Here is a 25,654-nt window from a genome sequence, read left to right on the forward strand (position 1 = left end):
ATTTACAGATATTTTAAGTGTACTCATTAAAATTTTTAAAGAAGAAACATTAAATATATTTCTAGTTAGACGTGATCTCCGATGGCGCTACACAGCGGTTATCCACTGCTGCAGTAATTCCAACATTTACCTTGGATGAAACCTGAAAACAATTCCCTACTTGCAGATATTATCCTACGGTCGAAAAAAAAATAAAAATGGTGGTGGTTTTTTTAGTTTAATTTTACCCAAAATTTTCGTTATTTTTGGTTATTKTTACATATACATATGCATGCACAGAACAGAAAGTTTTAAACTAAGCGATTTTCGGAGCTCCCACTCGATTTCGAAAATAATTTTCCCCTAACTTATTATTTTTTTTTACATTTAACAAATTTCCTCTCATTCGTAGAGTATTTCCTACAGAGCTGCAAGCACAAATAAGTACTTTATATGTATAAACATTTTGATTTCGAAAACCTATGTAAATGCGATATGAATTTAACATTTTTGAAGGGCGAACTATTTTATGAGTAATAAAAAAAATCATTSACTATATGCAGCAAGTTCTATTAACAGAAACAAATTTCCCCTTTCATGATATTCTTATCTAACAATATGCACACATGTATGAAATACATACATACATATGTATAATACGTGCTTGTGTGTTCGTATATGGCTTGCACTCCTTTTTATTACTTGGTATGTCTTTTATTTCTACTTCCTCGTTTCCGGTTCGCTATCGTTGGCAGTGATTAAATTTCAGACGGCTGGCATATGGACGYACAGTGATATGAATATGTAGGAATGTGTTCACAACTGCACTTTTAGATACTTAACTTTTATAATCAAGCACTTACAAACATATGYATGTGCTTAACATTCCTCAACAAATAAAACTGCTCGCATATACAAATTTACTTATGTAAATGTGTATAAGTATATGTTCATATGTATGTTCACAAATCCATTTGTAAATACTAGTCAAGAGCGGTATCTTATCAGTCTTTCGCTATTCCTTTCTGTTTTTGTTTGCCATAATATCATACAACTACAAATTGTCAAGCATATGAGTGCAAAAAGAGCAATACTATATTTTTTACGCCTGCACACATACTCATTTTAGTCAAACAATTCATTCCTTTCCACATGCGAATTCAAGCCTTTTAGAAGCCACAACGTTTATTTGCTTGGAATTGTAGGCAAATTAATTAGCCATACTTATATGCGCGCCATACGTGCTTCAATATATGTAAATATGTMTGCATTTGTGTGTAAGCACCTTTGCCGCCTGTCAATGCAACAGTGGATGCCTTGCATGAGATACTCGACTTCATGCCATATTCACCCAGTCAAAGACCAAAAATTTTAAATGCGAAACTGAGTAAAAACAAATTAAAATGTTTGATGTCTATTTTTGGCGATAATGAAGGGCGGACGCGGCAATTAAAAAAAAAAACTTGCTGCTGCCGGTGTCATTTTTGCATCGGTGCACGCTGCCATTGCTAACGTCATATACACAGGGTGACCCGGATAGRAAAGTTTAAGACAAAAATTGTGTGAACAAAGCAGTGGGTTTGCATTGAGATTGGATTAGCGTTTTTTCTKGAATTTTTGAATTTCTCAGCTGAATAAGAGGTTTTTCGGATCATTAAATAGAGTACATTGTTAATGTAAGTATACAGCTAGCTATATAAAAGACGCCTCATACGCAATATTTATTGACTCAATGATTCAATAAACAAATGCATTTCGTACTTAATCATGAACATCATTGCATACTTTTAGGCAGCACTTGATTTATTTACATCCCATATTCAGTGAATGTGAATGTGTGAAACAAAATTTCAATTGTGTTAAACWTAGACTTCAATATCTCGAAAATAAATCATATAAAAACATGAAATAATAATAAATAATTTTTCTATCTAATACTAATTTCTATTAATTAGCATGCTTATACCATTATCTGAAAATTTTAAATTCATTCTTTCCTCACTTTTTGCATTATGAATCACCTTTTAGTGCGAAGGTTTACGTCTGTGCTATTACATACTTTTTGACAGTTGTTTTAGTAAAACGTCAAATTCAAATGTCAACTAGGTGCAATATAATAAGGAAAATAAAAACAATATTAACCGCGACTGCGCCGATAACCGCGAAATTCAAGCGATTTAGGGAGCATAAATCTAAACTTTATAGAAAGGAATGTGGTGCTAACTGAGGAAGGATAATGTGAAAGGCGAAATATTCGCAAAGTAGTTTAGTGCGCAAGGATGTAGAGAAAATGGCATAGACATACAATTCACTGTGGTGTCATATTTGGTCAAGTGCAGTTTTCAGTGGATTCTCATTGTGTACAAATGGTGCGGATGAATGAATAGCGTTGGAATTTGGTGAAAAATATAGTTGTTATCCTTTGGAAGGAGTAGCTCATAAAGGATACATCTGTATTATATACATCTCATATTATATGTAGGAAAAAAGTTTTATATAATGCAAACGCTGGAAATCCGCCTAAATAAGTAAAAAAAAACACGAAGTAGTGTTATGTACATACATATATCGTTCATATATATATGTATATATAAGTGTCTCTTGTGTATAAAATAACTTACTTTTTGCGGTTTGCTTAAACAAGCGAGTGCGTCTCCTAAGGGACTGAAAGGAAAACTTTTATATTGCAAATGTGTATGTGCATGTGAAATCCAAGTGACACCCATTGCTATAGAAGCGAATTTCATGAAAAATCGATATTTGCCAAAAAGGAAACGGTCAGCCGCGTTTTAGGTAAATTGGGTATATGTACGCCTCTATTTGGTGTAGTTGCAAAAACAAAAGCGTTGTCAATACAAATTTAACAGAAATAATTACTTAAACAGTAAATAACAAATATAGGTAAACTAAAATCGCTGGAATCAAAACTAACAAGCAAATGTTGATATTTATATCATTTATATGTATGCCACTTGTGTTGTTGTCGTTTGTCCTAAATTCCATTAGTCGCGTGCTCAATTATATATTTTAGACAATAACTTATATGCTGTTGTGAATATGCACATATTTAAGAATACATATGKATGTATGTATTAATCCATTATCCTCACTGCCATCAACGTAGAAGTTACCACGTACCACCAGATTCCTCGTTCTGTAAATTCATTGTCTACTTAAACTGCCTATTTCTGTGTATGCAAATTTTTTACATTACACATTACTACAGATGAGTCATGTGCGTCCAAAACTATTTAAATATTTTAAAGAACTTTAAAATAACAGTGTTTTGTGCGAATCGTAAATCAAACGCTATTTAGTGCCCTAATTGGAAAATAAATGTGAATGTGTGTTGGCGAGATTTAAAGTCCTTTCGGTTATTATTACAATTATAATTATAGACTTGATACTACGTGTGAAAACAAAATGAAGACGCGTCTTGTTTCGTTAACATACCGCGGCAGCGCCTCTGTGGATCCGCGCTACTCCGCCGCAATGTTGCCATGGACCATAAATGATATTCGCTCCACTGAAAGCTACTCGAAGGTAATTAGTATTTTTTATTGCTTTATGAATAAAAAAAAGTTTGCAACATAGTATACAAAGACCAAGTAATTTTTTAAAGCAAAAAAAAAAAATAATAATAATAATAATAGATTTAAATCGATTAGAAAGGAAAATAGAATAATAGGTTGTCAAAAAAGTCTTGCGGTATTTTTATTGAATTTTCAATTGTTCATAAAATTTTTTTTTCGATGACTCATGCCCGGCTCTTGATCGATGCTACGACTGCTACTATGCCGGTCTCGGAAACTGTATTGGGGCCATAAACTGCACATATTTTATTGGCGGCTTGAAATGCATTTTTGCCTTTATCGTAGTAGTACTGTAAAATATGCCGAATTTTCTCTTTATTTTGCTCCATGTTTGCGACACTATGGCTCACGAACTACTTAAAAGAATTGACAATCAATCAAACACGTGTTAGCACGTGAAATGAGCTTTCCAAAAAAGGTACATATGTATATAGAACTACGCGCTCTCAGCGCCAACTAGCGAAAATACCGCAAAACTTTTTTGACAACCTAATATCAAAAGTTACATTCAAAACGATTTACACGCAATGTACGTTCGGTAAGAGAAAAGAAGGAAACGTAATGTTGGGGAATGTTGCAAGTGATTATAATACTAACAAAAATATACATATGTTACTTCAAAAAAATTTCCATTYAAGGATATACTATATCAGAGATTACAATTCTAACCGTTTATGTAAATTCTATCACAGTTCTTGTCTCCTCATTAGCATCATTATAAATATGTACATACATTATTTATGTATATATACCTGCAGTGTCAACTAGGCAATCTTGCGCGTTAATTAAGCGCCACAAAAAAAGCACCCATCAACCACAAAGTCGCCAGTCGCCGGGTGCTACATTTTCTGTCTCCAGCACTCCGAGTTGACCATAAAATGATTAGTTAAGTTGAATGCTTCACAACACCAGCACCACGAACAACAACGTCTAATACTGGCATTGACACCATATACATGGCCTTTTATGACAACCTGCTCATTGATCGTCGGAGCCGGTATAAGCGTTCTATATATAAATTAAGTGTTGTGGAATAAATGAATAAATACACGCGCCACAGGATATAATCACTAAGAACCAATTCAATTTACGCTGTTGAGAAAATCTGTAGTCATTAGTGTGCGACAAAGCAATAACAAAAACAAACATAAATACTTTAGATGTTATTGTTGTAGCTATTATTTCCATTTATGTATTTCTGCTTTGTCTTTCAATGAAAGGGAGTAGTAGTAATTGAATGTGTCGGGGGCTTAACAGTTAGACGGGGGTGTAGTGCAGGCTTAAGCCAAAGCGGATGTGTAGAATATGTGTTGTAGGGAAACCTTAGAAGTGTTATAACTACAATAAAGCGCATTAGAAGTGGCAGTTTGTTGTGAAAGGAACCAAAGCTAAGAGTAACATGTTTAGCTTTGTGCATTAAAATTTACAAATATATTTGTACATATTCATATACACGTCGCAGATCCTAGCAAATATTTATATAAATGATCGGCTTAACGAGCTGAGTCGTTTCGATCAAATCTATCTGGATAGACAGTCTGTATGCCATTAGTCTCTCAGTTTCTCAGATATAGGTCTGAAATTTAGCACAGGTCCTTTTCTCACCAAGAACCTGCTCATTTGTCGGAATCTTCGTTATTGGAACACTATAGCATATAGCTGCCATACAAACTGAATAATCAGAATTAAGTTCTTGTAAGAAAAATATCTTATTTTGAAAGATATGTTGACAAAATTTAGTATGGATTATTGTTCACAGCAAAGGTACAATATTTTTGTAAACCTTATCAGATCAAACTACTATGACATATAGCTGCCATATAAACTTTTTGTTTTTGTAAATATTCGCATATATCTACATATATCGTTTATGATTGATATTCGTTACAATTCAGGAGCTCATACTGCATTAATCATAGTATTTAACCATACTAATGAAAGTTTATCCATACTAATGAAAATCGTTAAATATATAATTTGCTGTCTATATATTATTTGTGTGGGCAACTCCCATCTCACTTTCCTTAATAATTATCCTTATATTCATATTTGAATATATCTAGAAAAATAATTTTACATATAATCAATTTATCTACATATATAATTTGGTAGGCTGCAAACTACTCTATTCACGCACACAGTTTTACTACTTAAATATAACATAAAGGAAGGAACTCGCTCCATAAATTTGTATAAGCAATCTAAAAATAAAGCACTCACAAAGTTTGCCCAATTTACTACACTCTTCAACCAATACAGTAGGTATTTGGGTATACCAGTATACATATGTACATATGCATGTATACACAAATATTATATRTAYATACATACATATWTGYATATRTAGATATGTACATGCGGAATTGCGGCTTCTTTTGACTGCCTAATTATTATGTTATTTTATGCTTTTGACCACAACTTTTTGCCAGCAGATATACTTACATACATAACCACACATAAAACCACATTTTTACGAAAATAAATTGTTATATAAGGATGTACATTAAAGTACTCTACTTATATGTGAAAAATTTCTTCTCTGTCAAGACAAAATTATCGATCCTTTCTAGCGAGGCAAGTTGACGTCACTACATTAAGTCCAATTGTGTCTTCCTTTCACACAAAACTTTCACGCCTGCCAATGTTCACAATTTTCTTTAATGAGACTTGTCATACTCCAGTGGCACTCATAATATTATATTGACATAATCCGATTGTCCTCGGCAAGAACATAAAAAAACGTCGTCGCCAAGTGCCTATCAAATATGCCAYCGGTGGAAATTCATACATTAGCGCCGAAATTGAACATAAAATTTGCATAAAACAAGTCGGAAGGTGTTGTTGCTGGGTGGGTCATAAAAGAGCAGTTGTAAATTGCCAAGCATAAAAAGGCGTGGTAAACTGGTATATAACGGTACAAAACGTCACTGCTGTCGAGTGACAAGAAAATTAGTTTATGAAATGTCAATAAAAAATATATTTTTCATTGCTGTTCTGAATAAATTATTTAATATACACCGTCTACAAAAAGAGAGGACGTGCCATGCTATGTTTGCTTATGTATTTGTGTTAAATTTTTTCAGTGTATTCAGCCTTTTCATCATGTCACGCTTCACTTCGGTACAACGCTTGAGAAGTGTCCAAGATTATTACGCAAATTCACGTTCMACGAAAAATCAYCTTCTCAAATGAGGCCCATTTCTGGCTTAATGGTTTCGTTAACGAACAAATTTGTATGTCAAATTCTCGTGTGGTTCAGGAAACACAACTTCTTCCCTAAAAATGTATCTTCCTCTCCGAAATAACAGCTCTTGACCGGATAAAATCCGTGTCAATTCCGGTGTGTAGAACCGGCTGTTGTGGGAATTGAAAATTTCCCGTTTCTTGTTGGTATGGCGCCAACATCGGTCCATATTTCATTTCGAAATGCCGTTATCATCTATAGCGAGCCGTTATTTACTTTATCGGAATTTGATAAAATCGACGTCGACGATATCTATTTMCAACAAGACGGTGTTGAAAAGGAGTTGAAAGCAACCCAAGATATGATGTTAGGTTAACAAAAAAGAAAGCTATAAAATGAGTCAGTGTAGAATTACCACAAAAGCTGTCATTTACAAAAAAAAAACAAAAACACAAGGAAAAGAGAAAATACGAACTAGGAGCAAAAAAAAAAAAAAAATTATAATAATGGCCGCACAGAAAACGATGTCTTCGTACTGAAATTGAAGTGGAGACTCTTCRCAGGCGTTTTTTCGTGGCGCATTTTTTGTCAGCATCGAAGGTGGCAGCCAYTCGCCATGTTTATGCTAATGTGCGTACAAATCTACATAAGGACTTATTGAGATATAAAAATAATACCAACAAAACTTTTTATGACACATTTGCAAACGAAGTGTATGATGCACAAAGAGATGTAAATGGCTTGCAAAAACTTTTTTGATCCATTGCGAAATTCGAAGGACTATATTAAAATATTAATTTATTTGTGGCGTTTTATGAGTGAATACTTTTTTGAAAAAATTTGTGTTTATTCTAACAAAAAGAACTATAAAAACTTTTTGTGACTTTTGTATATAAATATGTATGTATATAGTTTTTACACTATTTACTCAGCAATATTTTACTAACACTTTCATATATTTCGCTATTTTACTATTGACTTAGCATACTTTAAGGCGCGCAACAACTTTTTTTTTGACCTGTGACGCTTCAACACATTTACTATGCATGACACTCAAACTTTACGTAAAAGTTTCGTATTGCAGTTGGCGCTTACCAAAGTGCCATTGACTTTATACTGTAGACTGGCCCTTAGGTGTCCTTATGTGCCGCTTAAAGTTACGCAAAAACAATTTCCACTTTTTATGAACTCGCAAGTGTTGTATGCTAGCGCTGAGCCCATATCGTTGCAWGTTTTTAGCTTGTCGGCGTTATATTGTATTTATTTGCGTTTTTGGCTGAATAAAAATAAAAGGCTGTGTGGTCTCTTTTTTGCTGTCATTTCAATGTCGTTTGGGGAGCTTAAATGAAGTAGAATTAGAAAAAATTTCCTATAACCATACATTTATGTAAACAGTGATTTGGTCTTTTCGATGGCGTAGTATATACACCCTCAAATTTATGTAATTATGGCAATCTCTTTCAACAACTTGTTATATACCATTATGGGCAAAAAATAGTAAGACTTTGTTGACTATTTTAATATTCTTAATTTAGTCAGTTCCCACCTCTTTTTACGAATAGCTTCGCGAAAACGACGCATAAAACTCAAATAGTATTCCTTGTTGGCAGTTTGGCCGGTCGGAATGTATTCGGAGTGCACCACAACTCAATAATCAAAGAAAACTATCAACATAATCTTGATTTTTGATCTACTTTGACGTGGCTTTTTGGCTGCGACTCACCTTTGCCACGATATTTGGCGGGTTTATCGTCTGTTTCCGTGTCGTAAGCATAGATCCAAGACTCAGCGACAGTAATAATACGTTTCATGACAATCTGGTAGTTGAAAAGCAATTTTTCACAGACATTAACGTGACGCTGTTTTTCGAAAAAATTTTATGATTTTGTAATCAATCCTGCTTCCTGCTTTCATTTATCCAAGACCCAAATGATCTTTCAAAATGGTTTCCTCTGACCCTACCGATTTTGCAACGATGCTAGCAAGATCTCTGACTGTCCTGGACGTTTTTCGTCGTCAAACGCGTTCTCGACCATTTTTGAATAATTTGCACCAATCAAAAACACTCGCTCGCGATAAACAATTACCACCGTAGGCCTTTTCGAATATTCTGAACATTTCAACACCAGAAATTGGAATTCGCGCTCAAAATTTAACGCAACTTCTTTGAATAATAATAAGTGAATTATTTCAYTCATCGTAWAAATCGCCGAATACGCTGTAGGTATTTCAGAAAGACAAGCGTATATACTAAACTCTAATGATTATTTTGATGTGGCATTTGACACAGATAGCACTAATAGTCATACTAACCTAAAAAAAACAAACTTGGACGATTGAGTTTTCGAGGGAAAGTCTTACTATTTCTTGCCCACTGTATAGAGTATTTTAATTATATTGTTCCAATTTAGTGCTATGAATTTAATTCACACAAGTTTTAGCTAATATTCTTAGCATAAATGTATACTTTCAGAAATACTGAAGCAAAAACGGTGCCTACATTTAGGCGAATAACTTAATATTATATTCAAGCAAACCTTCTGTGGCAAATGTTAAAAAATCCGTTTTATTTTAAACACTTTTAAAAGTTTAATAAAATTCATAAATTCTTTAACGGTAACTGTAAACTTTAAACTTTGTTTGTGTTTGTTATCTTTCATTAAGCTCAATTTCAATTTCAACTAAAAATCTGAACTCCACCATCCAGTTCCCAGCGGTTCCCAGCAATTATTCCATTGCAACGCGCCGTGAATTCAATACTTTTGCAACGTCACCTGTCCTTCCTCGCCGCTGCTGTCACACAGCACAGCTGTGCGGACGAACGAGTGTAAATAACGAATATAACTGCCATTGGGACCATGAGCCGCTCAAAGCGCTTGGCTTGCATTTTTGCCGCATTTACTGTTGTTGGAATTCATTAAAATGCGCAGCAATACTCCGGTGGCAGCAGATTAATTGTTTGAATGGCTGGTGGTTTATTTGTTTTCGGTTGATTGGTTGGGTGGCCAATGTTTGTGGGTGGGTGAACGGCGGCAGGTGAATTGAATGCTTCGTTTAGCTTGGCGGTCGGCGTGTGGGTGTGTTTAGTCAACGTTCCTGAACGTACCATTTCTGCCTCCCTGGTGTGGCCCGTCTACATAGGCATTCAAAATAATGTCACTTTTGGGCACGTGCTTCTCAGATGTTTTTGTTTTATAAATTGTAAAGAAAATATTAAAATGAAATGCAAAACAAGTGAACAACTAGAGTATATATATAATATATTTTTAAGACAATCGACTTTGACGGTCCATAAATTTGACGCTCTTAAAGCTGAGACCACCGATTCCGAATTTCGGTAGTATATATATAGTAGTATATATATATATATGGTCATCAAAGTCGAGTGTCTTAAAAATTTGAGTGTGTCGAGAATATTGCTGCCACTTACGCATTAATTGCGAAAGACCCAAATAAATATCTCGCACGTCGTTCTGTTGCATTGGACATCTCTGTAACGTTGTTGTGGCGAATTTTGCGAAAAGAATCATTGCCTACAACCTTCCAATATCAAATTGACAACGATTTGAAAATGATCCGGAATTTCATCGAAAATCATTTTCAGCGATTAAACTCATTTCTGGCTGAATGACTTCGTCAATAAGCAAAATATGCGTTATTGGTTACACAGCAATCTATTCCATGAGACACCATTGCAAAAAAATAGTTACCGCTCATCGACAACCGAATATTTTTGGCCCGAATTTTATGAAATGGACTTGGACAATTCAACAGCCACACAGCGAATGTCAACGCCTTTAGTCTTTTTCTTGTGGGGCTATCTAAATAGAATTAGATCATCAAAATAACAGCACTTGGCAGGATAAAATCCKGGTAACGTGGAACCGATTTTTGTAGGAATTGATCCATCTATTCACGGATTGTGAGAACTGATCCATCTTAGGCAACAGCTCTAGMACGTTCGGTTGCACCGGAGCTRTAATACCTTTCACTAATCCATTTCTAATAGCATGAAAGAGTATCTTGATTTTGCTCGGTCAGTTTATATGGCAGCTCTATGCTATAGTAGTTCGATCTGAACAATTCTTCGGATATTGTAGCGATGCATTGAATAACGATCTATGCTAAATTTCGTGTAGACACTTTGTCAAATAAAAAATCATTGTAAATAGGGACTTTATTTCGATCAGTTAGTTTGTATGACAGCTTTTTGTTATAATGGTCCGATATGAATAATTTCTTAAGAGATTGCAGAATTGCCTTAGACAATAATCCGTGCCAAATTTCATGAAGATATCTGGCAAAATGACAAAGCTTTCCATACAAGCACTTTATTCCGATCGTTCCGTTTATATAGCAGTGGTCCGATATCGGTGGTTTCGACAAATTGATAGCGTATTGGTGAGAAAAGATCATGTGCAAAATTTCTGGTCGATATCTCCAAAACTGAAGCACTAGTTGAAGTAGACAGACAGACCTACGAAAATGGCTAAACCGACTCAGCAAGTCACGCTGATCAATTATATATATGGAAAACTTTGGGGTTTCTGAGTTTAGTTTTAAGTGTTACATGGCAACACTGTTCAGGGGATAAATATATCTGAAAATATTTAATATTAGGGACTAAATTTCGTTTCATTAAACCGTTATGACGATGTGCAACACTATTTTTGTACTTACTATTTTATTCCACAGATATATTTATTTTAAAAGAGAAAATTATTAAAGAAAAATTCATCACTCAAAAGACATTACAAACTCTACAGAGGTCTACCAAGTAAGGACTTACCGTTATGCTCTCTAATATTGTTTGAATGATTTTATGTTGACTTTCTACGCTGCCTAACTTAGACTTCATTGTGTGACCACACAACGGTTGTGACATTTTCATTATCATGCAGAGACATACATAGGCACATCTTCAACGTATTCTTCAGCTTTCATAGATATCAGCGGACCAATCGCTTTTCATTTGCTGATGTCTTTCAGTTGCGCCGACATTTGTGTTCGGAAAAAGTCTGTCTGCACACCATCAGCGTGCGATGAATTATTTGAGCAAACAGTGGCTGCATCAAAAATAACGAAGCAGGGATAGAAATTGTGTCCTTTCGGCGCCTCTGCTGGTTTGTGGCTTGTTTCCGATGCGCTCGCTGCCGTTATGAATGACAACATTGTTGCAATAAGAGTATGTAAACTTTTCCATTGCTCATTGGCTTTGTTTCAAAACTTTCATAGTTCACATATATACATACATACATYTATGCATGAATGTGTCTCTCATTAAAACATTGTCACCACAGTTACAGAAATCCATGGCTTCCATGCAGGACATTTTACCGCATTGGCATTGATGAAAAAATCAAAAACAAAAAAGTAGAACAAAACTCATCTCGAAATGAAAGCCAACTTTTGTGTTGTTGTTCAATACAATAACTGTACACAAATACATTATTCTCTCTCTTTAGTTACAGCATCCTCGCTTCGCTGTTTCACTCCGACCGCTCGGCGAATTCAAGCATTCGCGCATTTTACATCACATTAAGTTCGGATTTACAGTTACTACATTGTCTCAAACCAAAAAAAAAAGTACTAACTATAGAACTTTAATTAAATATGTGTGAGTGCATGTAAAAACCACAGATCTTCGTAATTTCATTACGCAAACATCGTAAATTGAATTTATTTGCCTTACATAGTAACACCGTAGTTGCCCTCTTTTCTAATAAAAATTGATTGAGTGCTTTTTAATGTCGCAACTTTTATAGCTCACTTATGCATTAGTTGATAATAAAAATATTTAAATTTTTCTCTCCACAAACAATTTCGGTTAGACAAATTAATTTATTGCCGATATAAGCACATATGTACATACATATAAATTATGCAAAACCTCTTAAAAAATAGCAAGGAGAAAAAAGTAGAGTAAATACATTCTGTAATGCTGATTATTGGTTCCAAGCGATTATGCGTCATTATGTAAATAATGTATCATTGGCTTTAAAAATCCAACTAAATTAAGCCCAAAATATTAGAAAGACTTGTCATTTGCTCCTCTCAGAGTATTTTGTACACGAAAAATCTCCCATAAAATCTTTAAGCTTTCGTAGAGCGCTGAAAAAAGGTTTAGGACACTCAATTGTGGGTTTACATCAAATGATCCGAAGTTCAGTGTGATAATTTTCATTGAGCTTTTACTTCTCAGCCAGTTGAGGATATAAATTCTTACTATTGTTTAGGTAGATTTAAAAATAGGTAAGAAGTGCAGTTATTTATACACATTCTAAGCAAAAGTAGCTCAGAACCTGTTTTACTATATCCATTCACTAGTTATTATTTGTTATTATAATGTTTGTTATAAAAGTGGTAGTTTGTCGACTAAAGTGACCTTAGAAACGATAATTATCGACAAACCCACAAATTGAGTTTTTAATTGGATTTTTCCCAACAACTGTATCGCAACAATGACGCTACCTTATTTTCTTTACTGGCGTAGACACCGCTTACAAGGTAATAGCCGAGTTAACAACAGCGCGCCAGTAATTTCTTCTTTTCGCTATTTGGTGCCAATTCGAGATACCAAGTGCAGCCAGGTCCTTCTCCACCTAATCTCTCTAATGGAGTGGAGGTCTTCCTTTGCTTCGCCCGGCAAGTACTACGGCGAATACTTTCAGGCTGGCTAGGTAGCCGCAGTTTTTAAATTGGCTGAACTATATTAATGTTCTCGTATATCTCATCGTTCCATCGAATGCGATATTCGCCGTTGCCAATGCGCAAAGGACTATAAATCCTCCGTAAAACCTTTCTCTCAACCACTCCTAAGGCCGGCTCATTAGATGTTGTTGTCGTCCATGCCTCTGCACTACATTGCAGGACGGGGTTGATGAGTGACTTACAGAGTTTGGTCTTTGTTCGTCGAGGAAGGACTTTACTTCTCAATTGGCTACTCAGTCCAACAAGTGCTATGGCAAGAGTTATTTTGCGTTGGGTTTCGAGGCTGACATTGTAGTTGTTGTTAATACTGATTCCAAGATAGACAAAATTATCTTGGACTTCGAAGTTACAGGCTTTTTCCGGAAATTAATAGGACTGATTTTCTTCCGCCGCGACTATACTTCGGAGCGTACGCGCTACGATACGATTGGTAGAGGGCGTTCCTAGCTAACAAATGAACGGCTGGTCAGTTGTCTTCGAGCACCTGGAGAGTCAGCACACATATTTTCTCGCGACGTGTTTCTGTGTGTGGTGAAAGGCAAAAATGCATGGTTTTCTGGAGCAGATTAAGACCGTGCTTGGAGACCTGTGACTTCGACAAACACCGACAATGTGACTCGTGTGCTCAAAGTTTTGAGCTCAGACCGTCGATTAAGTATTCGTTTTATTGCACAGATGTTAATTTTATCATAATATGTGGTTCAGGAGATTGTGACGAAGCACTTGAAGATGCGCAAGGTGTGCGTGAAGATGGTTTCAAAAGTGCTGCCTGACGTACAGAAATTGCGGCGAGTGGAAGAGTGTGCCAAGAAAATTTGAACATGTATAAAAGTGACCCCCAATTTTTGAATAACGTAATCACAGGGGACGAGTCATGGATATTTGAGTATGATCCCGAGACAAAGATAGCATTTTGATACGAGACAGAAAGGATCCAAGCTGCATACACCTCGGCTCTCAAGGTTGTTCTGGAGAATGCCTTCCGTCACACCTTCAATGCTTGAAAGTCTCGCTGGCAACGCTACATCGACGCAGAAGGAACCTATTTTGAATGTTTTTAAAGAATTGTAACGATTTGTTCAATACATTTCTTTAAATCGACTCAGTATTATTACTTTCCGGACAAACCCTGTACTACATATAATGATTTTAATTTTTCTAACAAATCTTATGCCGAATATGACGGTCAGTGTTATATGTATATATAAAATTATTTGAATTCCAATCCTTTGGATAATTCTTTCTTACTTGTTTAGTTTTGAGATTTTAAGTGAATAAATATCTTTCTCCGACAGACATATATTTCGGTGGTCTTCCTGGAGATCGGCTAGGGGATCAATGGAAATCTAAAATTGTCAAAATGAATTGTCGATAATTAAAGTACTATAAATGATGTGCCTCATGCGTAGAATAATTTTTCTACTTTCATCATTTAATACGACTAATCAGTGTAGTAATCTTCCGGCACCGCCTTTACGAGCTGCATTTGTGACCCCAAACCTTTTGGAAACAAATATACATATATAATTTCAAAAGAAATCTAAGCTCGTACCGGTTTATATCACACATATTTATTGTCATATGTACATACTCACACATTTATTTGCATGTTCCATACAACCGGTGGTCTAATAATAATTGTCGATTGCACAATAACTGTACTTTACGTGAAGGTTTTTCTTCTCGTATTGTTCCAGCTATAATTATTGCCTTTTATTGTACGTATTTGTTGTGCTCGTTATAATCGCATTCAACACTGTTGTGGCAACATCCCATTTCTCATTAGCAATTTGCGTCACAATTTGTCGTGTCTATAATTTTTTCTCTAACACAAGACTACACTTTTCAAATATTTATCTAAATTACTTTATACTATGATAGCCAGTTCAATTGACATGCATAAATATGCTTTTATACAACATATGCATTTTATATATAATATAGTATATATATACATATCTACCATGTGTGTGGATGTGTGAATTTACTGTGTAAAAATTGTGAGAGTATCTATTTAAATGGTGTGTAGCTTGAGTTGTAGCTGTAATACAGTATTTTATTGATTTTTGTAATATTATTGATTTATTGTAATATTATATCAGCTATTTGTGGCATATAAAATTCAAGAAGTTAGCGTCACTCAGTTGAAAATGTATCTATACTAATACTACAGAGTTGTCTCAGTCAACATCTGTTGCAACATTTCCCATCACTCAAGTTAAAGTGCATATTCGACGATATATGATATATGCCAACATCGCAAATAGTGGTACACTTCGTAAAGATCAATTCTAACAATACTTTTGGAACCTTTAAGTTTTATGAAACTGAAAATTTGCCGTTTTTTTTATCTAAAAATCTATTTGATTAGCTGATTTCAATAAAATTCGATATATATAGCCCACTTCTAGAAACATATCGATTACATTATAAAAAAATGAATGAAACAAAGAAAACTTCAGTTGATGGTTCCGCCACAAAAACAAAGGTTCTTGTAAGGATTGAAGTCAGGTCATATGACGTTATATGTTGTCCGATCTGACATATTTGTTCGAGAACTGTGCCGTAGCCTTGAAAAATTATTCAGCCAAATTTTGTGGAGATATCTCGTAAAATAATGAATTTGGAAAACTTATACCGGTTCATGGTTTTGATCGTTCAGTTCGTATGGCAGTCTTTTGCTTATGGCAGCTTCCTGGAGAGAAAGAGACTGTATAAAATTTCAAATCGATTTCTCAAAAACCGGCTCGTTCGCGTATATACAGACAAAATGCGCGGACAGCTGAATAGACGGAGATGGCTAAATTGATATGCACATATTTTACGGTGATACAAGCAGAGGAACTTTTTTCAATAGTCGTTTTTTTTTTTTGTGTTTTTTTTTTTTTTTGACATTGTTCAGTATTACCTTACAGATTAGAAGACGGGGGAGAGTGGATTCGGCGCCGTTCGTTGCAACTCAGACTGGCTTATGGAACGACTTGGCCCATTTTACGTCGAGGTCTTAAATGTAAGCGTACAAAATACCGCTTGTTCAAGATCTGAAGCCGCTCGACCTTCTCAAGCGACATCGTTTCGCTTTATGAGCTCTTGAAAAATTCCAAGAAGATACGACGTTTTCAGGCCAAATTTTATTCAGCGATGAGGCCCTTTTCTGGCTTAATGGGTATATAAACAAAAAAAATTGCCGCATTTGGGAGGAAGAACAACTTGAAGAGATTCCAGAGCTGCCATTTCATCCAGAAAAATACGGTTTAGTGTGGTTTGTGAGCCGGTGGAAGCATCGGTCCATAATTTTTCAAAATTGATGACGGTGAGAACGTTAAGCGTTGGTGGCAACGCTGTCGCGTCATAATAAGCGCTTATTTGATGCCTGAAATTGAAGCTCATGATATCAGCAAAATTTCATATTTCGGGCCGGTCGACTAGCCACAAAGATTGTATGATGTCACACGGTTAGACTTTTTCCGGTGAGGTTATGTAAAGTCTAAAGTCTATGCGGACCATACCGTTTCGATTCAGGCCTTGGAGCAAAACATCACGTGTGCCATTCGCCAGTTGCCAGTCGAAATGCTCGAACGAATCATCGAAAATTGGACTCAACGGATAGACCATCCGTGACGTGGCCGCGGCTAAAATTTTGAAGAAAGAATCTTTAAAAACTAAATCCAAAGTTAAAATGATGCTCATTGTCTTTTTTGACATCAAAGGCATCGTCCAACATGAATTAGTTCCTCCTGGACATACCGTTAACGCCAAGTCCTCAAGAGACTCAAACGAAGGGTCAATCAGGTCCGAAAAGATATCGCTACCGATTGGAAGGTACACCACGACAACACCTCGGCTAACAGCGCCTTTCATGTGAACAGCCATCTAACCAAGGCCGGCATCTCAACGCTTCCATAGCCGCCCTACAGCCCAAATGTGGCGCCCCGGACTTTTTTTGTTTCCTTGCCTAAAAAGACCGATGAAAGGCAAGCATTTCTTGACGTCTTCAATGCTTGTAAATCGCGCTGGCAGCGCTGCATCGACGCAAAAGGAGCATATTTGAAAAGTTTTCAAAGAATCCTAGCGATTGGTTTTTTTAAATCGACATAGTCCTATTATATTCCGGATACACCCTGTATATGGCTTATCCTGATTTTAAATGGAATAAATATTGGTGCTGAAGTTTAACTTTACAACTTACTTACCAAACTTTAAATCGTCGATAATTCTTGATGTTCGTAATAATTACCCAATAATGGAGCGTGAGTGATAGAGTAATCAAAGAAAGTATTAATGATCCATACTGGCAAGCTATCAACGATAGCACTAAACTAGATAAGACTTACCACATAGTGGAGCGAGAAGCACTGTGGAACGGCAAAGAAAAATTTAAATGGCAGCCGAACTTAATATTTATTTTAAACACACCTTTTTTCTTTAACATTTTATTGCTTATACGCTCAACGCTATCAATTTTCCTTTATAATTTAGCTTCTCAATTCAAAAAGTTGTGTGAATGGTAACGCCTGCATCATAAAGCTATAACAAGCATATCTTTGCCAATTTAGTTTGTAAAAAAGCAAACTGCCGTTCAATACTAATTGATACTAAATTGACATTTAACGAATCGAAATAAAAGGAAAAAACTTAAAAGCTGTGAAAGCGAGCAAGGAAATTGAGCACTGGCGCATATCCTGCACAAAAAAAAATGTCACTCCAATATTGGCAAGTAAACGTGTTGGCACAAAAAATCCAGCAACTTATTAAGCGAAAAGCCCCGCATACTATCCAACACTGGCACCGTGTTTCCGCTTGTTAATTGCGCTCAATTTCGTGGCAGACTTGCACTTTAGTGATTATGAAAGTTTTTCCTACTTTTTTCACAGGACTTTTGTTTCAATTAATTTAAGAAAAAAAAACTTTAAAAGTAAAGCCATATTAAGTTATGACAGCACGAAGACGAAGAAAAGAAAATGAGATTATTGAATAATGCGACAGTGGAAAAGTTTTGCCTCTCAAAGGCAGACAACAAGGTGGGTTGTTGTTTTGCTCGCTGAACTGTTTATATATGTACATATATGCCATGTGAAATGGGGTTGTCAGACAGCCATTTTGGAGAGAACGAGACGCGATGACAGCAGGAAGGATGCCGTAGCATTTGCTGCATGCAGCTGTGTCATAGCGAGGCAGAGGTCATTTAGGGACTGGTTGTGGCAATGGCACCGTGCGTAACGGTGTGAGCCTCATGGCTCACTGCTTTCTTATATACTTACTCATTCCTGTGCTTTCTATATTATTTTATAGTTCGCTAAGCCAACATAATATGCACTCGGCTTGCAGCAATGCGGTAAGCGATGTGGAAATCGCATAGGTAAATGGCTGCAATGCCGACGCGTGCGTGTTATGAAAATATTTTCCAACACGCTGCACTGACAACTCACTCAACATCACAGCGCATAATTTTCTTTAAATTCGCAATTGTATTGAAATATTTTCTTGGTATTTCCACTCACGTTTTTTTTTGTTTTTTGTTTTTTTTTTTTGTATCAAGCATCTAACCATCTTTTCCGTACTTTCAGCTCTCCGTTGGCATCGAAAATGGTGTGCTCGAGTCATATAATTCCGATTTCGAACTACAATTCAGTCATCCGCTCAAGCATATTGTCGGCATGTGCCGCATCGTACACAAGCAGAGCAACACGAAAAGCGCCGGCAACGGTTTCCTCCAGTTGAAAGCCTTCACCAGCGTCGGCAGCGCCACAAGTAGCAATGCGAATGGTTTAAAAACGAACGGCACAGGTGGTGCCTTAACCACCTCCACTTCATATGGTTCGCTATCCTCGAGCGCAGCACTGCGCGAACGGGAGCGTGAACGCGAACGCGAACAGGCGTCGTTGGCCGCTGCAAATGGCGTCGATGGTGGTACTAATGAGCCAGTTAATGGCGGAAATGCGAATAATTTCATGGAATTTCTCGGTCCCATCACAGGCCTCGTGTACTTGATGAAGGATCCGCGTGACCCATTATTGCATATTTATCTATTCGAATGTGAAGCGGTTGAGGAGGTAAGTGAAAGAATTTCTTATGAACCATTAAGTAGTCAACATTACTAATACTAAGTAAAATGTGAAATATTCAAAGAGACAAGGCAGAGAAGTCAAGTTAAATGTATGGTGAATTCAAGCAGCAAAATTCTCTGTTTTCTAGAATTGTTAGAAAACATTTCTTCAACTTTTTCTGTCAAGTGATTTGGCATAAAATCGGTTTAAATTATTGATATTCTTATTTTTATTACTAAACCTCCAAAATTAATGCCACACTACTTTTATCAGTGTTTTATTTTCCGTATAATCAATTAAAGCTCTCGAAAGCTTTTATTTCGCAGTTTTTTTTTTAATTTTGAAGTCGATATTTTGTTTTATTCTTTTGTATTGTTTTGTTCTTCAATAATAATTTTGACAAGTGATCTTCACATTATCATTTCCGATTTTATAAAAACTGAAAGGTTTGACGTTTCAAAGTTTCTTAAGCTATAAGAATGAAATACAGGGTTTCATATGGTCAAGCAGTTTTACGCAGATGTTGCTTTAGCAAGAACTAGTGTGTTTCGGTGGCACCAGGCCTTTATAGAGGGCCGGCGAGAGGTCGCTGATGAAAACCGTGCTGGGAGATCTGCGACTTCGGCAAACACCGACAATGTGAATCGTGTGCGCAAAGTTTTGAACTCTGACCCTCAACTAAGCATTCGTTCAATCGCTCAGGTATTAAATTTATCGAAATTTGTGGTTCATGACATTCTGACAGAGCACTTGAACATGCGCAACGCCGATTGGAAGTTCACTACGACTACGCCCCTGTCACACCGCCTTTCTAGTGAACAGCTACCTTACCAATGCCGGCATACCAACGCTTTCGCAGCAGTCCTACAGCCCAGATGTGGCTCCACCGGACTTTTTTTTTTGTTTCAGCGCCTGAAAAGGCCGGTGAAGGGCAAGCATTTTGAGACAATAGATGGGATCCAAGCAGCATTTCGGATAGTCAACCCTGTATTCCCTCTCTTAAAGACTTTTATGTTCAAATATAAATTATTGCATATTCTTCAGCCAGAACTGTATATACACACAATTTTGTTTCCCGTATATGAAGTAGGCGGTTTCCAAAAAAGCCTTATATATATTTTTCCTAAACTTCTCTCTTTATACGGCCACCCGATCAGTCTACTTTTCCTTACCATGTGAAAGGAGTATATATGTATGTACCTGTATTTACTGCAAAGAGGTCAAATGTGGCCAGTGAAAAAATAAGGGACTACGACCCCGTATTTAAAAAGCAATTTAACCCATTAAAAGGACATGCAAATATTTGCATGCGAGTGTACAAATGCAAATAAATATGAAATAAATGAAAATTGCTTGAAATATGGTATTTAATTGTATTCGAATAGCGGTTGTTAGTTCTATTTGAAATGACCTCTTTTCAGCAAATACATACATATACATATGCGCACGAATGTTTTTAGGTTTATATACATTTGTATGTCGTCACCTGAAATGCAAAATAACGTCACAACATTTTCGTAAATTTAGAGTGGCATGAATGAAACACTAAATAAAATGGAACATGAGTGAAACAAAACTTTTATATTATTTAAAACTGGTTTATATCTGACCGCAGAACCTGAAAATGTTGAACTTATGTAATATTATGTATGTAATTTGAAGCAGTGAAGCGTGATTAATAAGACACTCAATTTCGAATTTTTTGATGATACGTTATTTTGCATTTCAGATGACGATATGAACATACAAATGTGTCGTTGTAAATTTGAAATGCAAATGAAAAAATTTTTTGGTGAGAAGTCTGCATTTGGAGAGTATTGATATGAGTGAATTTCTGTATCCGTACGACCAGACCTTGAAGAGTGGCAAATCGAATGAACAACTGGAGTGCGATTGACTGATAAAATGGAAATACAAGCTTCCAAAATTTAGATAGCAACGATTCCAACAATATAAATCAACCTTTTGAAAATACACGCAGAGCTTCCAATGAAATCTTACGCCATTCGCCATTTTTTCCTTCACAAAAGTAAGAAAGCTGTATCACACGTAACTCTCTAACTTGATTGTTCCTTTCACATTAATGTTTTTGTCAAGAAAGGAGTGCTTATATTAGCTTAGCTGAGAAGTGATGAATCGCAGGCGGCTTACACTCACATTCACGTATATTTATTCTTCCAATCATTCTCTATGTATGGAAAATAACCTTACTTTCAATGGCGAATCGAATAAACAAGTGGCATAAATCCCATGGATTTGCTACAATTTGTATCCATGTTTGTAAGTATGAAAAATGTAACAAATAATATCAGAGTCGATATTATGTATACATAACGGGTGATCCATTTCGAGGTTCCCTACTCTTTTAAAGAAAAAATACTGAAACTTCAAATTTAATGGGGAATGTTTATTATCATTCGAAATAAGATACTTTGGCATTTAGTTTTTGAAGATTATCTCTTTGAAATGTTGGCCGCTGCCACGTCTCAGATGATCCATCCGATGAGTATACTTTTTATGACTCGTTTCAGCATTTCGACGGCTCCAAGGCCTGAATCAAAGCGGGATTGTCTGCATAGACTTTAAACTTCACATATCCTCGTAGGAAAAGGTCTCACGGTGTGATATTACACGATCTTGATATTGATATGGCCAATCAACCGACTCAAAACGTGAAAATATTTGCTCAACAAAGTGTTCTCTCAATAAATGCATTGATTGATACGATGTGTGGGAAGTGGCGCCGTCTTGTTGAAACCAAATGTCGCCGAGTTCACGAGCTTCAATTTCAGACAACAAATATTCGGTTATCAAGGCGCGATAGTGGTCGCCACTGACGGTGACGTTCTCACCGGCATCGTTTTTGAAGAAATATGTACCGATGATTTCACCAGCCCGTTGTTTTTTCTGAATGAAATGGCAGCTCTTGATTCTCTTCARGTTGCTCTTTGTCCCAAATGCAGCAATTTTGTTTGTTTATATACCTACTACAAAAGGGTTTACTTTCACTAACCAAGGGTTAAATGTCGTAAAATATTCATCAAATTTTTTTGTTATTTTACATTTGTAAGGCAGGACCTTACTACAGCTATACCAGCTRTAATCACTATTTTATGAGGAATAAATATCCAAACCAATTTTTGTAGCGCCACACAACCATGGACAAACAGGTATTCGMTGTAATTTGCAWATATGAATATACATATGCATATAGCAGTATATGCATGTATGTATGTGTCACTTTTTCTATGAACCGATACAAAACGCTATGCAAATCCTTTATGCACCGTCGGCAACAGTCATATTTACATAAGCAAAAAAAAAAAGAAAACGGCTGCGAACTACTTGCAGTGGCGCCAGCTTCGTTAACGCCCTCGAAATCAAGTTGTAAACACCCGACAATGTCTGCTGGGTGGTGGGAAATTCAGAACTGTTCGTGCAACAAAACACACATGCATAATAAAAACTTACATATGTGTTTGTGTGTATCCTTTTTCGTTCGATACTCTAAAAAGTCAATTTCTGAATTAACTTTAAAAAGTTTGAAATGAAACTTTAGTAAAAAATTGACGCTGCCGTTAGCAACTTTTCTCTCGTAGTCTTTTGGATATGTATTGGCGCCTGTTCCAAAATTATTTCATAAGTTCTGCTTCCCGACGCTCATTATTATTGAGTCAATTTAGAATACCTTATTACAGTAGGAAAATTAGTTTCGGTGATAATATCGAAAATATAGGAAGACATCACCAATCGTATAGAGAAGACAAGCACGCTCTCGGTGCACACAATAAAGTCTGGAGCTCCTCGATCATTACGCGACATACCAAAATAAAAATATTCAACTGTAATGTTAAGTCCACACTTCTATACGGCCGGGAAACATGGAATCTTATAGCTTCTGAGAGCTAAACGCTGCAGGTTTTCATTAACCGATGCCTTTGCATTATTTGCTGCATTTTTGGGCACATCACCGCCTCTAATCCGCTCTTATGGTCGTGAACAAACCAGAAACCACTTTGAGATGAAATTTTCACAAGAAAATCGCGGTAACTCTATCATGATCTGAACGAGATCCAGTCCTAACTACATGGGACGCTATCGATTGGATGCCACAAAGCAGCCGACGGAAAGCTCGACTCGCTAAAACTTAGTGAATAAATCTGGTCATCGAAATATCAAAGGTCCAAAAAGTTGGGTGAAATCAAAGGGCTGACGTAGGTCGAAATAAATGGAGAAGTTTTATGCCGTACCTGTTCTCCCCGTGGAGCTCTAGTATACAATATATTTTCTATAGAACGTTAAATATACCAAATTTGAGATGATATAAGGATTATTTAAGCACGAATGTTAGCCTTCATCTCATCATTGGCCTGAAAATGACACATTATTTAGAAATCTGCTGAAATAAGATTTGTCATATCCATGTCACCTAATTTTGACATCAGAGGGCCAGTCATTCTTAATATAAAGACTTTAGTTTTATAATTTAATTGATCTATATGATATAGGTCACGCAGACTTTTGAAAGCACTGTAATCGTCAAAGTCTCTAACAATCCTTTGCGGTAGACATAACCCCTTATGGGTTTCCTCGAATAAAAAACAGCCTCTCAATAATTTTTTTCTCATAAAAAAAATGAAATATTTTATTCTAATTTTTTATTGTTACAAAAATTCACTGTTAATAAAGAAATTCCGAAATTTTTAGAAAAAATATTTGAAGCTCGGCCATTGCGACCCGGTGGTGACCGGTGGGCCTTCGGAAAGAAGATGCGGCCGCGTTGACAGGATAATTCCTTATTGGATAATCTAAAGCGAAAAATACGTGTTTTAGTGAAAACCTTAACTTAGAACTTGGACGAAGAAAAAAAAACTGTAAATTGAATTTTTGGCAGACATTTTTACAAAATTAAAATTCCGCGACATTTTTGTTTTTCAAATAGTTCTAATCGAAAAAATCCTTCGTCCAAGTTTTTAAGAAATGAATCTCAAAGACTTGTATAAAATTGCATGAAGATCCGTTGAGTAGTTCCTGAGAAATCTTGCCAACCGACTTCAAAAACGCAGTTTCGAGAAAAATGCGTTAAAATACGACTTACTTTGCCTAGCTAACCTCGAGTGTACAAGTTCGCAAGGCTGCATATTCGAAACTATTACTCGGGTCAGTTTGAAAATTTAGGACAATGTTCTAGACTTATAGTAAAGTTCAATAAGACAATAAAAAATATCGATTTTTTGATATAGTCGATTAATGGCATTTCATGGCTTTCAATCGATTTCCGGAAATTGATTATTATCGCCTCTAGACATTGTGAAATTAGTCTAGTCACCTATAAAAATTTAATCACCCTAATGAAATGAATTCACGTTGCTCCAAACTATAATTAAATTATTAAATTTCAACTGATTGTCGTCAGTTTCGATGCACCAATATTTAGGTCAAGAGGACGTCAGACATAGTTCTGAAAAATTAATCAAGCAAAAAACATATTTTTGTAGTCATCAAAGTCCTATTATTTTCTGAATAGATTACTTTTAGTGAATTTCTGTCTGCCATCGGTTTTCTATCGAAACTTCCTTCTTTTTTGTCTCAGCATTCAAGGTTTTACTAATGTGCTTACGTATTATATACATGTATGTATGTATGTATGTATATGTGTAAATATTGTAACTTCGTAGCTTGTGTAGTATGCTATACATTTTAGTTGGTTTACAAATTTAAAGGAAAATTAAATGAAAATTGTGCATAACAAATCAATTTGTTCAATTTAAATTGGCTGCGATTGGCACGAAAAGTTGAATTCAAACGCTGGCGATCGTCAATGCACTTCAATTGAGATTCAGAATGTACAAACAGCGAGTACAAGTGTATAAACACATGCGCAAATACATACGTAGCATATGTATGTATGTATGTATATAAATTCAAATTAATAATGTATATATATATATACCATGCATATATAAATTGATATATTAATATTACAGAAAAGTCAGACAGGCGGGAGTCATAGTAGAATTTCAAGCATTTTTTTACCAATTTTCTAGTTCCGTGCAATATACGATACTATTGTATATAAGTACATAAATGTATATAATTAAATATTTATGAAAATGCATATAATTCTAATAAGATTTTAT

The 25,654-nt window shown here is 35.7% G+C and overlaps 1 protein-coding gene across 2 annotated transcripts in view; it reads left to right on the forward strand.

The window, feature by feature from the left end:
• Positions 1 to 2,136: 2,136 nt before the first annotated feature.
• Positions 2,137 to 25,654, forward strand: part of LOC108977878 (TBC1 domain family member 4) — a 48,959-nt gene continuing 25,441 nt past the window's right edge. Inside the window, exons 1-3 of one of the 2 annotated variants that reach the window (XM_018947845.1) lie at positions 2,137 to 2,880; positions 3,104 to 3,522; positions 19,035 to 19,520. In XM_018947845.1, coding sequence (XP_018803390.1) covers positions 3,403 to 3,522; positions 19,035 to 19,520 — 606 coding nt within the window. In that variant the 5' untranslated portion in view covers positions 2,137 to 2,880; positions 3,104 to 3,402. Of the gene's footprint in view, positions 3,523 to 19,034; positions 19,521 to 25,654 lie in introns of both variants that reach the window. The other variant, XM_018947850.1, reaches the window with a different exon arrangement.

Source organism: Bactrocera latifrons, unplaced genomic scaffold (genome assembly GCF_001853355.1).
Source record: "Bactrocera latifrons isolate USDA-ARS-PBARC rearing strain unplaced genomic scaffold, ASM185335v1 scaffold_117, whole genome shotgun sequence".
Lineage (NCBI taxonomy): Eukaryota > Metazoa > Arthropoda > Insecta > Diptera > Tephritidae > Bactrocera > Bactrocera latifrons.